General features: G+C 41.8%; 1 protein-coding gene across 1 annotated transcript in view; it reads right to left on the bottom strand.

The window, feature by feature from the left end:
• The window catches only part of LOC139746556 (adenylate cyclase type 6-like), a 1,154,491-nt gene that overhangs the window by 14,912 nt on the left and 1,126,145 nt on the right, over positions 1–13,434 (bottom strand). Inside the window, 2 exon segments of the mRNA XM_071657911.1 lie at positions 447–666; positions 4,307–4,416. Of these exon segments, the coding sequence (XP_071514012.1) occupies positions 447–666; positions 4,307–4,416 (330 nt within the window).

Here is a 13,434-nt window from a genome sequence, read left to right as displayed (position 1 = left end):
CACATATCAAGAAGAGCAGTGGGTCTAAGACTGAGCCTTGTGGCAACCCACTGGTGACCCCAATCAATTTTGAGAAAACTGCTCTAACCTGCGTCCTTTGTTCCCTTCCTGGGACATTAAAGATGTCTGCTCTTTGCCCCAGTGTGTATATGTAACTTTGTGTGAGTGTGTATGTGTGTGTGTGTGTGTGTGTGTGGTTGTGTGTGTGTGTGTGTGTGTGTGTGTGTGTGTGTGTGTGTGTGTGTGTTTCTACCTGTCTACAAATATGAAAAGATAACATACACTTCAACCTTTATCTTATTCGTAAGACATATTACATGTAGGTATCTTTCCCTCTGTATTCATAAGACACATCTATTACCTGCTCAAATAGTTATCTCAACTATTTACCAACATTTCTCGTTTTTTGTAAGTGTACAAACCCCTTAAGAAAAAGGACAACTAACCAGCAGCGGCCATGTAAGTTGCCCCAGTGGACTTTATCTTCTCTATATTCTTAAACCGTTCTTCCTCCAGCAGCTCGTCGAAGTCGGCAATGATCTCGTTGAGGAGACGGAGGCACTCCACACCCTCATTGTTGGACTCGAGCTCAACGTAGAAGTCGGAGAAGTTGGGAATAGAGGCAAACAAGATGCACACACTCTCGCACTCCTCGTGGTAGAGTTCCTGTTACGGGAGAGAAATGCCGTGGGGGTTATCACTCATAATTCATCCACTCAATTTCATTTTCGGTATTAATTTCTGTCTTTGTTAACAGTGAGGCTGGGCTGTTGCTATCCCCCCCCCCCCCGCCCTTTCCCTTGCTGAGGAGGTCCTCTATGTAAGGGGGGCACAAAATTACACAGCGAGAAGTGGCTGGCAAATAGATCTACTCCTTCACTATTGTCATCGATCTGGAGCAACTAAACACTCGTATTACTCGTGTCCTGCTCCTCCTCCTGCTCCTCCTCCTCCTCCTCCTCCTCCTCCTCCTCCTCTCTCTCTCTCTCTCTCTCTCTCTCTCTCTCTCTCTCTCTCTCTCTCTCTCTCTCTCTCTCTCTCTCTCACACACACATACATACACACACACACACACACACACACACACACACACACACACACACACATAGTTGTCTGTGTCTTCTGCTCTGAAGAGCTGGCTACACTCGGATCCCCAACTCTGGCTAGGTCATTCAGCTCCTGATAAGACTACTGAACCTTACAGTCACCGCGAGCTTGTTGACAACCTTAAGACTGGTTGATTGGTTGTGTGTACATTCTAACATAGCTAATCTGTGGAGTTTTTTACTTTTAAGATTTCCCATCATCAATCATCTCTCTTACCATTAATAAGGTATGTCTCCCATCGCTTGGAGAATGGATGTTGAGAGATAACACTGACCAACAAATTTTGACTATTCTATATTACGGAGACGAAGTGTGATTTATGGATTTAAAGAAGCTGAAGACGAAAATAACTTTGCGGATTCTCGACCAGCTAGGGTTACTAAGCAAAATTTATCTTACGATTTACATGTATAACACACTACATTAGCGACACAAGGTACAGTCACTGGCTCATCTCGATTAAACGCGACGCCTCTTCGCATGTCGCTTGTATACAATTTGTGGAGCATCTCTTGTTACCGTCCAGAAACAGTCCGCTAACATCGCTAAGTTCCATTTGATCTGGTCGTCTCTCAATCGTCGAGATGTTAAGATAGTAACGTTGGCCATGCTCATCGCTCATTGCGCCACAGTTAGCCGGGAAAAAATCCAGGTGAAAGTGGCGAAAACGTAGCTTTAAAGACGTATTGTCACCCATTTTCTGATAGGATGACAACAGGTTTTCCACAGGTTCTTTGTAGTTGGCAGCGACTGGCCTGAGAACATTCCACGCTGTCATCTCGTTAGCGCTTAGGATGCTGTCGAAGTGCTCATCTCTGAGGAGTTCGCGAATCTGTGGTCCGACAAGACAGCCTCCTTGATTTTCGCCTCACTGAACCTTGGGAATTTCCCACTGAGGTATCTAAACGTTGGCCCTGGTTCACCCGTCGCCTCTACGAAGATCTTCATGAGCCGTAGGTTGATGTGCAGAGGCGGAAGGAAAATCTCGCCGAGTTCTACCAGCGGAAGATCTTGTGCGTTCTTTTGTTCCTAGTTCCAGCGACTGTCGGAACTCTCAGTCTCTCTTGTTGTAATAGCTAGTCTTTGCTTGATTGTTCCATTCACTCAGGAAACGACAAAACTTCGTGTGGCCTTGCTGCAGGTCAAGCAATGTATTAGCAACAACCTTTGAATTGCCACAAAGCTGCCACTGGTATTTCTTTTAGTTTATGCAGCTCAAAAGTTGCTTCATGTTGCTATAAGATTCCTTCATATGGACCGTATGGCCAACTGGAATTGAAGGCCACACGATCCCCTGATGCAGCAGAAGAGCCTTGAAACTCAACTTTGATGCGTCTTTGAACAGTGTCAATTCTTCAGGGTTATGATTGATATTGAGGGCTGCCATCAGACCATAGACATCGATGCAGACGGCGAAGTTACCTTCTATCTTAAAGAATGGAGCGAAATGTTTCTGACGGTCACGAAACAGATACTGTCAAGGAGATTCCACTAATGCATTATCGAGCCCAACAATTCTCCTTACTCATCGACAGTTCCAGATCTCTGACGAGATCGCTTAATTCATTCTGCGTGAGCCTGTGTGTGGTTCAGGAGACGTCACGTTAGATGCAAAATTAGGATCACTTGATGTTGATGGCTCATTTATTTCACAAATTTCGTTGTCCTGATCGTCCTCAGATTCCAAGAAAAATGAGTCCGGGAGTTCCAAAATGGGAAGACCTTTTTTTTTGTCTTGGAAATACCTGGACTGGAGGAACAATCACTGACGTGGTCTGTCGACTCTCTCCACACCATGGGCTTGGCAAAAGGGATCGATCGTCTTGTGCGATTCAATTATTTATAAAAGTTAGCTCCACAAGCATTGCAGCATATGTGTAGGTCCCAACTCTTGTCTTAGCCCGCACCTTTACAGTCATAATATACGTAGATGGTAGGCTTTTCCTGAGGGGTCAGTTTTGGCACACTTTCGTGATGCAAGAGTCATCTCCCAACAAATATAACAACAGTTACCTATACTGTTCATGCACTTACAAGGCTTCCTTGTTCACGTTCAGCACAGACATCACTCAACAGTTAGTCACACGCTAACCTTTGCACAATCGGAGCAGTGCATTTCAGGGGAATGACAAGAAACAACACATTGCAGTGCATGAAGCAGCAATTATTGTATTGTACTGTGTTTATATAGAGATTTTGGCCTGCACTCTGATGGCAACATTCAAGTCAGCTCCAACTAGAATAGAGACTGAAGAAACGAAACAACAACTGCATAACGCGAGCATGTTAGGAAATGAAACACCGGGGTACGAAAAATGACTTATGATGAGAGAACAATACGAGTTCACTGGGCGACGCTCCAGAAAGAAATGACAAGCAGGAAGTAGGATGATGATGATGCAGTACCTGGGTGGCGATTGCATCATTCACATCTCGAGCTCAGAGGTAGTCCAGATCTAGCCTCAGAGCCATACAACGCCAAAGCCAGTGCAGAACGTACATAGTGGGACCCAACCCTCTGTATCTTCAAAATTTGAGCCAGTAATTTTAAGCATCATGGTCGTGCTCAGCGCCGCAAAATTCGTAAAAGTTAGGTGCTGTTATTGTCGAAATATTGTTTCTGCTATCAGCGTCATCAGAAAAAAAAGTTTCAAATAATTGAAAATGAACTTTCCGTAACTTTTATGAGTCTCAAATGTAAATTTCTATTTAAGGGGAAAATATGGATGGGATTTATATGAGACAACCCTCAGTTAGGCCAGCCAAGATCTGAAAATCAACAAGGGCTTCAGTTGTGTTATTATTTTCATAGGATGCAGAAATGTTAACAACAAGGACTGGCCAGAATAGATGAACATGAAAATAGGTTGACATAGAGAGAGGCGGACATGCGAAAAACACATATGGAAAGAAGTTATGTACAGAAATATATACACTATATATATATATATATATATATATATATATATATATATATATATATATATATATATATATATATATATTCTCGTAAACTTGACACAAACGAAAAGACATACACAGCCAGACGAAAAGACACAAATATATATATACCTAATAAACAGAGTAAGATATACAGACAAGAGCTACGAGGTACAGAACACAAGTATACAGAAGAGAGTGGGAGAACAATGGAGACATATAAACACACAAGCAAAACAACAAAGTCTAAGAATCTCACATCTGGAGCTTTGTCGACACTGAGAAAGTGGATGGCCACATGTTCTGGAAGGATGTTTTCAATCAGCTTCCTATTGTACGCTTGTAGGTGTTCCATCTCGTCTTTTTCCTCTGCAAAATGGAGAAACTGGTTAATGGCAGTGAAGAGAGAGAGCAAATATCTAGAGAAAAATGGCCAGCACATGTGAGACTGGGTCCTGTGTATATCCAGCGTTAGGAGAGTGGAAATTAGTTACATGTCGGTTATATATATATATATATATATATATATATATATATATATATATATATATATATATATATATATATATATATATATATATAATATATATATATATATATATATATATATATATATATATATATATATATATATATATATATATTTATATATATATATATTTGGTAAACAGAGAAGAGGTAGTGAAAGCTTTGCGGAAGATGAAAGCCGGCAAGGCAGCAGGTTTGGATGGTATTGCAGTGGAATTTATTAAAAAAGGGGGTGACTGTATTGTTGACTGGTTGGTAAGGTTATTTAATGTATGTATGACTCATGGTGAGGTGCCTGAGGATTGGCGGAATGCGTGCATAGTGCCATTGTACAAAGGCAAAGGGGATAAGAGTGAGTGCTCAAATTACAGAGGTATAAGTTTGTTGAGTATTCCTGGTAAATTATATGGGAGGGTATTGATTGAGAGGGTGAAGGCATGTACAGAGCATCAGATTGGGGAAGAGCAGTGTGGTTTCAGAAGTGGTAGAGGATGTGTGGATCAGGTGTTTGCTTTGAAGAATGTATGTGAGAAATACTTAGAAAAGCAAATGGATTTGTATGTAGCATTTATGGATCTGGAGAAGGCATATGATAGAGTTGATAGAGATGCTCTGTGGAAGGTATTAAGAATATATGGTGTGGGAGGAAAGTTGTTAGAAGCAGTGAAAAGTTTTTATCGAGGATGTAAGGCATGTGTACGTGTAGGAAGAGAGGAAAGTGATTGGTTCTCAGTGAATGTAGGTTTGCGGCAGGGGTGTGTGATGTCTCCATGGTTGTTTAATTTGTTTATGGATGGGGTTGTTAGGGAGGTAAATGCAAGAGTTTTGGAAAGAGGGGCAAGTATGAAGTCTGTTCGGGATGAGAGAGCTTGGGAAGTGAGTCAGTTGTTGTTCGCTGATGATACAGCGCTGGTGGCTGATTCATGTGAGAAACTGCAGAAGCTGGTGACTGAGTTTGGTAAAGTGTGTGGAAGAAGAAAGTTAAGAGTAAATGTGAATAAGAGCAAGGTTATTAGGTACAGTAGGGTTGAGGGTCAAGTCAATTGGGAGGTGAGTTTGAATGGAGAAAAACTGGAGGAAGTGAAGTGTTTTAGATATCTGGGAGTGGATCTGGCAGCGGATGGAACCATGGAAGCGGAAGTGGATCATAGGGTGGGGGAGGGGGCGAAAATTCTGGGGGCCTTGAAGAATGTGTGGAAGTCGAGAACATTATCTCGGAAAGCAAAAATGGGTATGTTTGAAGGAATAGTGGTTCCAACAATGTTGTATGGTTGCGAGGCGTGGGCTATGGATAGAGTTGTGCGCAGCAGGATGGATGTGCTGGAAATGAGATGTTTGAGGACAATGTGTGGTGTGAGGTGGTTTGATCGAGTGAGTAACGTAAGGGTAAGAGAGATGTGTGGAAATAAAAAGAGCGTGGTTGAGAGAGCAGAAGAGGGTGTTTTGAAGTGGTTTGGGCACATGGAGAGGATGAGTGAGGAAAGATTGACCAAGAGGATATATGTGTCGGAGGTGGAGGGAACAAGGAGAAGAGGGAGACCAAATTGGAGGTGGAAAGATGGAGTGAAAAAGATTTTGTGTGATCGGGGCCTGAACATGCAGGAGGGTGAAAGGAGGGCAAGGAATAGAGTGAATTGGAGCGATGTGGTATACCGGGGTTGACGTGCTGTCAGTGGATTGAATCAAGGCATGTGAAGCGTCTGGGGTAAACTATGGAAAGCTGTGTAGGTATGTATATTTGCGTGTGTGGACGTATGTATATACATGTGTATGGGGGGGGGTTGGGCCATTTCTTTCGTCTGTTTCCTTGCGCTACCTTGCAAACGCGGGAGACAGCGACAAAGTATAATAAAAAAAAAGAAAATAGATATATATATATATATATATATATATATATATATATATATATATATATTGGAAAGGATCACAATTTTGCGCGTGATCAAGATATTCCTATGAGTCCACGGGGAAAATGAAACACGAAAAGTTCTCAAGTGCACTTTCGTGTAATGATCACATCATCAGGGGTGAGACAAGAGAGAAATATAACAGTCAGTTGATATACGTCGAAGAGACGAAGCTAGGACGCCATTTGATCCTAGCTTCGTCTCTTCGATGTATATAAACTGACTTATATTTCTCTTTTGTGTCTCCCCTGATGATGTGATTATTACACGAAAGTGGACTTACTTGGGAACTTTTCGTGTTCCATTTTCCCCGTGGACTCATAGGAATGTATATATATATATATATATATATATATATATATATATATATATATATATATATATATATATATATATATATATATATTCTTCTTTCTTTTCTTTCAAACTATTCGCCATTTCCCGCATTAGCGAGGTAGCGTTAAGAACAGAGGACTGGGCCCCTGGGGGACTACCCTCACCCGGCCCAGTTCTATGTTCCTTCTTTTGGAAAATCAAAAAAAAAAAAAAGAAAAAAAAAACAACGAGAGGGGAGGATTTCCAGCCCCCCGCTCCCACCCATTTTAGTCGCCTTCTACGACACGCAGGGAATACGTGGGAAGTATTCTTGGTCCCCTATCCCCAGGGATATATATATATATATATATATATATATATATATATATATATATATATATATATATATATATATATATATATATATATATGAACGCCATATACACATGTACATATCCATACTTGTTGCCTTCATCCATATATATATATATATATATATATATATATATATATATATATATATATATATATATATATATATATATATATATATATATATTTTTTTTTTTTTTTTTTTTTTTCTTTTTTTTTTTTTTTCATACTATTCGCTATTTCCCGCGATAGCGAGGTAGCGTTAAGAACAGAGGACTGGGCCTTTGAGGGAATATCCTCACCTGGACCTCTTCTCTGTTCCTTCTTTTGGAAAATTGAAAAAAAAAAAAAAAAAAAAAAACAACGAGAGGGGAGGATATCCAGCCCCCCGCTCCCACCCCTTTTAGTCGCCTTCTACGACACGCAGGGAATACGTGGGAAGTATTCTTGGTCCCCTATCCCCAGGGATATATATATATATATATATATATATATATATATATATATATATATATATATATATATATATATATATATATATATATATATTGTTGACTGGTTGGTAAGGTTATTTAATGTATGTATGACTCATGGTGAGGTGCCTGAGGATTGGCGGAATGCGTGCATAGTGCCATTGTACAAAGGCAAAGGGGATAAGAGTGAGTGCTCAAATTACAGAGGTATAAGTTTGTTGAGTATTCCTGGTAAATTATATGGGAGGGTATTGATTGAGAGGGTGAAGGCATGTACAGAGCATCAGATTGGGGAAGAGCAGTGTGGTTTCAGAAGTGGTAGAGGATGTGTGGATCAGGTGTTTGCTTTGAAGAATGTATGTGAGAAATACTTAGAAAAGCAAATGGATTTGTATGTAGCATTTATGGATCTGGAGAAGGCATATGATAGAGTTGATAGAGATGCTCTGTGGAAGGTATTAAGAATATATGGTGTGGGAGGAAAGTTGTTAGAAGCAGTGAAAAGTTTTTATCGAGGATGTAAGGCATGTGTACGTGTAGGAAGAGAGGAAAGTGATTGGTTCTCAGTGAATGTAGGTTTGCGGCAGGGGTGTGTGAAGTCTCCATGTTGTTTAATTTGTTTATGGATGGGGTTGTTAGGGAGGTAAATGCAAGAGTCTTGGAAAGAGGGGCAAGTATGAAGTCTGTTGGGGATGAGAGAGCTTGGGAAGTGAGTCAGTTGTTGTTCGCTGATGATACAGCGCTGGTGGCTGATTCATGTGAGAAACTGCAGAAGCTGGTGACTGAGTTTGGTAAAGTGTGTGGAAGAAGAAAGTTAAGAGTAAATGTGAATAAGAGCAAGGTTATTAGGTACAGTAGGGTTGAGGGTCAAGTCAATTGGGAGGTGAGTTTGAATGGAGAAAAACTGGAGGAAGTGAAGTGTTTTAGATATCTGGGAGTGGATCTGTCAGCGGATGGAACCATGGAAGCGGAAGTGGATCATAGGGTGGGGGAGGGGGCGAAAATTTTGGGAGCCTTGAAGAATGTGTGGAAGTCGAGAACATTATCTCGGAAAGCAAAAATGGGTATGTTTGAAGGAATAGTGGTTCCAACAATGTTGTATGGTTGCGAGGCGTGGGCTATGGATAGAGTTGTGCGCAGCAGGATGGATGTGCTGGAAATGAGATGTTTGAGGACAATGTGTGGTGTGAGGTGGTTTGATCGAGTAAGTAACGTAAGGGTAAGAGAGATGTGTGGAAATAAAAAGAGCGTGGTTGAGAGAGCAGAAGAGGGTGTTTTGAAATGGTTTGGGCACATGGAGAGAATGAGTGAGGAAAGATTGACCAAGAGGATATATGTGTCGGAGGTGGAGGGAACGAGGAGAAGAGGGAGACCAAATTGGAGGTGGAAAGATGGAGTGAAAAAGATTTTGTGTGATCGGGGCCTGAACATGCAGGAGGGTGAAAGGAGGGCAAGGAATAGAGTGAATTGGAGCGATGTGGTATACAGGGGTTGACGTGCTGTCGGTGGATTGAATCAAGGCATGTGAAGCGTCCGGGGTAAACCATGGAAAGCTGTGTAGGTATGTATATTTGCGTGTGTGGACGTGTGTATGTCCATGTGTATGGGGGGGGTTGGGCCATTTCTTTCGTCTGTTTCCTTGCGCTACCTCGCAACCGCGGGAGACAGCGACGAGGTATAAAAAAAAAAAAAAAATATATATATATATATATATATATATATATATATATATATATATATATATATATATATATATATATATATATGTATATGAACGCCATATACACATGTACATATCCATACTTGTTGCCTTCATCCATATATATATATATTTCTTTTTTTTTTTTTTTTTTTTTTTTTTTTTATACTTTGTCGCTGTCTCCCGCGTTTGCGAGGTAGCGCAAGGAAACAGACGAAAGAAATGGCCCAACCCCCCCCCCCCATACACATGTACATACACACGTCCACACACGCAAATATACATACCTACACAGCTTTCCATGGTTTACCCCAGACGCTTCACATGCCTTGATTCAATCCACTGACAGCACGTCAAACCCTGTATACCACATCGCTCCAATTCACTCTATTCCTTGCCCTCCTTTCACCCTCCTGCATGTTCAGGCCCCGATCACACAAAATCTTTTTCACTCCATCTTTCCACCTCCAATTTGGTCTCCCTCTTCTCCTCGTTCCCTCCACCTCCGACACATATATCCTCTTGGTCAATCTTTCCTCACTCATTCTCTCCATGTGCCCAAACCATTTCAAAACACCCTCTTCTGCTCTCTCAACCACGCTCTTTTTATTTCCACACATCTCTCTTACCCTTACGTTACTTACTCGATCAAACCACCTCACACCACACATTGTCCTCAAACATCTCATTTCCAGCACATCCATCCTCCTGCGCACAACTCTATCCATAGCCCACGCCTCGCAACCATACAACATTGTTGGAACCACTATTCCTTCAAACATACCCATTTTTGCTTTCCGAGATAATGTTCTCGACTTCCACACATTTTTCAAGGCTCCCAAAATTTTCGCCCCCTCCCCCACCCTATGATCCACTTCCGCTTCCATGGTTCCATCCGCTGACAGATCCACTCCCAGATATCTAAAACACTTCACTTCCTCCAGTTTTTCTCCATTCAAACTCACCTCCCAATTGACTTGACCCTCAACCCTACTGTACCTAATAACCTTGCTCTTATTCACATTTACTCTTAACTTTCTTCTTCCACACACTTTACCAAACTCAGATATATATATATATATATATATATCTTTTATTTATTATACTTTGTTGCTGTATCCCGCGTTAGCGAGATAGCGCAAGGAAACAGGCGAAAGAATGGTCCTACGCACCTATATACACATGTATATACATAAACGCCCACACACCCACATATACCTACCTATACATTTCAACGTATACATAAATATACATACACAGACATATACGTATATACATATGCACATATTCATACATGCTACCTTCATCCATTCCCGCCACAACCCCGCCACACATGAAATGGCACCCCTGTCCCCTAGCTTGCGTGCGAGGTAACGCTAGGAAAAGACAACAAAGGCCACATTCGTTCACACTCAGTCTCTAGCTGTCATATCTAATGCACCGAAGCCACAACTCCCTTTCCACATCCAGGATTCACAAAGCTTTCAATTGGTTTACCCCAGACGCTTCACATGCCCTGGTTCAATCCATTGACAGCGCGTCGGCCCCGGTATACCACATCGTCCTAATTCACTCTGTTCCTTGCACGCCTTTCACCCTCCTGTATGTTCAGGCCCCGATTGCTCGAAATCTTTTTCACTCTATCCTTCCACCTCCAATTTGATCTCCCACTTCTCCTCCTTCCCTCCACCTCTGACACATATATCCTCTTGGTCAATCTTTCCTCACTTATTCTCTCCATGTGACCAAACCATTTCAATACACCCTCTTCTGTTCTCTCAACCACATACTTTTTATTGCCACACATCTCTCTTACCCTTTCATTACTTACACGGTCAAACCACCTTACACCACATATTGTCCTCAAACATTTAATTTCCAATACATTCACCCTCCTCCGCACATCCCTATCTGTAGCCCGCGCCTCGCAACCACATAACATTGTCGGAACCACTTTTCCCTCAAACATACCCGTTTTTGCTCTCCGAGATAACGTTCTCGCCTTCCACACATTCTTCAATGCTCCCAGAACCTTCGCCGTCTCCCTTACCCTATGACTCACATCCGCTTCCATGGTTCCATCCGCTGCTAAATCCACTCCCAGATATCTAAGACACTTCACTTCCTCCAGTTTTCCCCATTCAAACTTACTTCCCAATTGCCTTGTCCCTCAATCCTACTGAAACTTAAGACCTTGCTCTTAGTCCCATTACTCTCTGCTTTCTTCTTTCACACAAGTTACCAAACTCAGTCACCAGCTTCTGCAGTTTCTTATCTGAATATGCCACCAGCGCTGTATCATTGGCAAACAACAACTGACTCACTTTCCAAGCTCTCTCATCCACAACAGACTGCATACTTGCCCCTCTCTCCAAAACTCTTTCATTCACCTCCCTAACAACCCCATCTATAAACAAATTAAAAACCATGGAGACATCAAGCACCCCTGCTGCAAACCGACATTCAGTGGGAACCAATCATTTTCCTCTCTTCCTACTCTTACACATGCCTTACATCTTCGATAAAAACTTTTCACTGCTTCTAACAACTTACCTCCCACACCATATACTCTTAATACCTTCCACAGAGCATCTTTATCAACTCTGTCATATGCCTTCTCCAGATCCATGAATGATACTTAGAAATCCATTTGTTTTTCTAAGTATTTGTCACGTACATTCTTCAAAGCAAACACCTGATCCACACATCCTCTACCAATTCTGAACCCACACTGCTCTTCCCCAATCTGATGCTTTGTACATGTCTTCACGATCTTAATCAATACCCTCCCATATAGATTCCAAGGAATACTCAACAAACTTATACCTCTGTCATTTGAACACTCACCTTTATCCCTTTTGCCTCTGTATAATGGCACTATGCATGCATTCCGCCAATTCTCAGGCACTTCACCATGAACCTTACATACATTGAATATCCTCACCAACTAATCAACAACACAGTCACCTCCTTTTTTGATAGATTCTACTGCAATACCATCCAAACCCGCCACCTTACCGGCTTTCACCTTCCGCAAGGCTTTCACTACCTTTTCTCTGTTTATATATATATATATATATATATATATATATATATATATATATATATATATATATATATATATAAGTGTGTGAAAGAAGAAAGTTAAGAGTAAATGTGAATAAGAGCAAGGTTATTAGGTACAGTAGGGTTGAGGGTCAAGTCAATTGGGAGGTAAGTTTGAATGGAGAAAAACTGGAGGAAGTAAAGTGTTTTAGATATCTGGGAGTGGATCTGGCAGCGGATGGAACCATGGAAGCGGAAGTGAATCATGGGGTGGGGGAGGGGGCGAAAATCCTGGGAGCCTTGAAGAATGTGTGGAAGTCGAGAACATTATCTCGGAAAGCAAAAATGGGTATGTTTGAAGGAATAGTGGTTCCAACAATGTTGTATGGTTGCGAGGAGTGGGCTATGGATAGAGTTGTGCGCAGGAGGGTGGATGTGCTGGAAATGAGATGTTTGAGGACAATGTGTGTTGTGAGGTGGTTTGATCGAGTAAGTAACGTAAGGGTAAGAGAGATGTGTGGAAATAAAAAGAGCGTGGTTGAGAGAGCAGAAGAGGGTGTTTTGAAATGGTTTGGGCACATGGAGAGAATGAGTGAGGAAAGATTGACCAAGAGGATATATGTGTCGGAGGCGGAGGGAACGATGAGAAGTGGGAGACCAAGAGACCAATTGGAGGTGGAAAGATGGAGTGAAAAAGATTTTGTGTGATCGGGGCCTGAACATGCAGGAGGGTGAAAGGAGGGCAAGGAATAGAGTGAATTGGATCGATGTGGTATACCGGGGTTGACGTGCTGTCAGTGGATTGAATTAGGGCATGTGAAGCGTCTGGGGTAAACCATGAAAAGTTGTATGGGGCCTGGATGTGGAAAGGGAGCTGTGGTTTCGGGCATTATTGCATGACAGCTAGAGACTGAGTGTGAACGAATGGGGCCTTTGTTGTCTTTTCCTAGTGCTACCTCGCACACATGAGGGGGGAGGTGGATTGTATTCCATGTGTGGCGAGGTGGCGATGGGAATGAATAAAGGCAGACAGTGTGAATTGTGTGCA

The sequence above is a fragment of the Panulirus ornatus genome, chromosome 65 (genome assembly GCF_036320965.1).
Source record: "Panulirus ornatus isolate Po-2019 chromosome 65, ASM3632096v1, whole genome shotgun sequence".
Classification (NCBI taxonomy): Eukaryota; Metazoa; Arthropoda; class Malacostraca; order Decapoda; family Palinuridae; genus Panulirus; species Panulirus ornatus.
Note: the sequence above shows the minus strand (reverse complement) of the source record. Positions and strands in the feature narration are given on the sequence as shown.